A 1207-nucleotide genomic window follows, 5' to 3' on the forward strand; every position below is an offset into this window, starting at 1 on the left:
TGGCTTCTTTGGGATTCATACTGGTAGGCTTACTGGTTGCAGCAGAGAAGGCTGATACCTACAAAAGAAACAGAAAATATGGTCATATTTCACCTACCAACTTCTTGGTCCTTCAGCTCTTTCTATTACACAGCCCAGCCACTGCCCCCCACCCCCGAAGGACCCCCCCCAAATGATTTTCTTTATGCCTTGGCTTTAGGCTTATTCCTGGGGCTATTTCCGGCACTGTGGTAATTACCTAATTTCAAGTCAACTAGAAGATAGGGGTGAAGCCTAGCCTGTCAACCAGGTCACAGCCTGATGGTGCCTCTTTGTGGGCACGACCTTCTCATAAGCAGGGTCCTGGGAACCTTCTCCTCTCTCTCTACCTTCCCCTTCCTGTTGATGAGCCACATAGAGACCTGTCAGAGCCCTAGGATGCTTCCAGCGACATTGCATCCACAAGACCCTGCACCCACCGGCCTGTGGTCTTCCTGCATTCTGCATCACTGCGTGTGGCTGCGTGAGTCTGAAGAGGGACTTATGGACTAGCATGGAACTTAGGGCCTGGATCTGGACTGGGCTGGGATGTTTCCCTGATTTATAGTTGCGTGTTGATATAAAACTACCTCTCAATGAGCTACCTTGTATGTTCACTGAGAGCCCTGGTGGCACACTGGTTAAAATGCTCAGCTGCTAAGCAAAATTTTGACAGTTTTAACCGACCAGCCGCTCCACAGGGTCAAGATGTGGCCGTCTGCTTTGGTAAGGATGTATAGCCTTGGAAGCCACATGGGACAGTTGTATTTTTTTCACTACAATTCGGAAGTGATTCTAAGGTAAGGTGACCAGATTTTAACATTGGTAAAGCAGGACACCATTGCTAAAACTCATATCCTGGCGAAACAGCCACATGGCAGCCGAAAACCGTATACCCTAACTTGTCGTGCATTCTTTCCAAAAATCAGGACTTTTAAAAAATGCCGCAGGACACGGGAAAAATTGTTAAAAAGTGGGACGTCTGGTCACCTTACTCTAAGGGTTAGGTTTGGTCACTTATTTATGAATTGTTTCCTGCCCGATGATACCCACTGCCACTGAGTCAGCTCCAACCCCTGGGGGCCCTGTAGAGCAGCAGTGCTCAACCTGTGGGCCGCAACCCCTTTTGGGGTCTAACGGCCCTTTCACAGGGGTCGCCCAATTCATAACAGTAGCAAAATGACAGTTA

General features: G+C 48.6%; 1 protein-coding gene across 1 annotated transcript in view; it reads right to left on the bottom strand.

Moving 5' to 3' along the window:
* CAST (calpastatin) overlaps window positions 1–1207 on the bottom strand; it is a 138677-nt gene that overhangs the window by 61013 nt on the left and 76457 nt on the right. The window contains exon 4 of the mRNA XM_045285140.1: window positions 1–58. Coding sequence (XP_045141075.1) covers window positions 1–58 — 58 coding nt within the window. The remainder of the gene's footprint in view (window positions 59–1207) is intronic.

This window comes from Echinops telfairi, unplaced genomic scaffold (assembly GCF_000313985.2).
Source record: "Echinops telfairi isolate 266 unplaced genomic scaffold, ASM31398v2 ScPeMD7_7469;HRSCAF=8507_1, whole genome shotgun sequence".
Taxonomy (NCBI): Eukaryota; Metazoa; Chordata; class Mammalia; order Afrosoricida; family Tenrecidae; genus Echinops; species Echinops telfairi.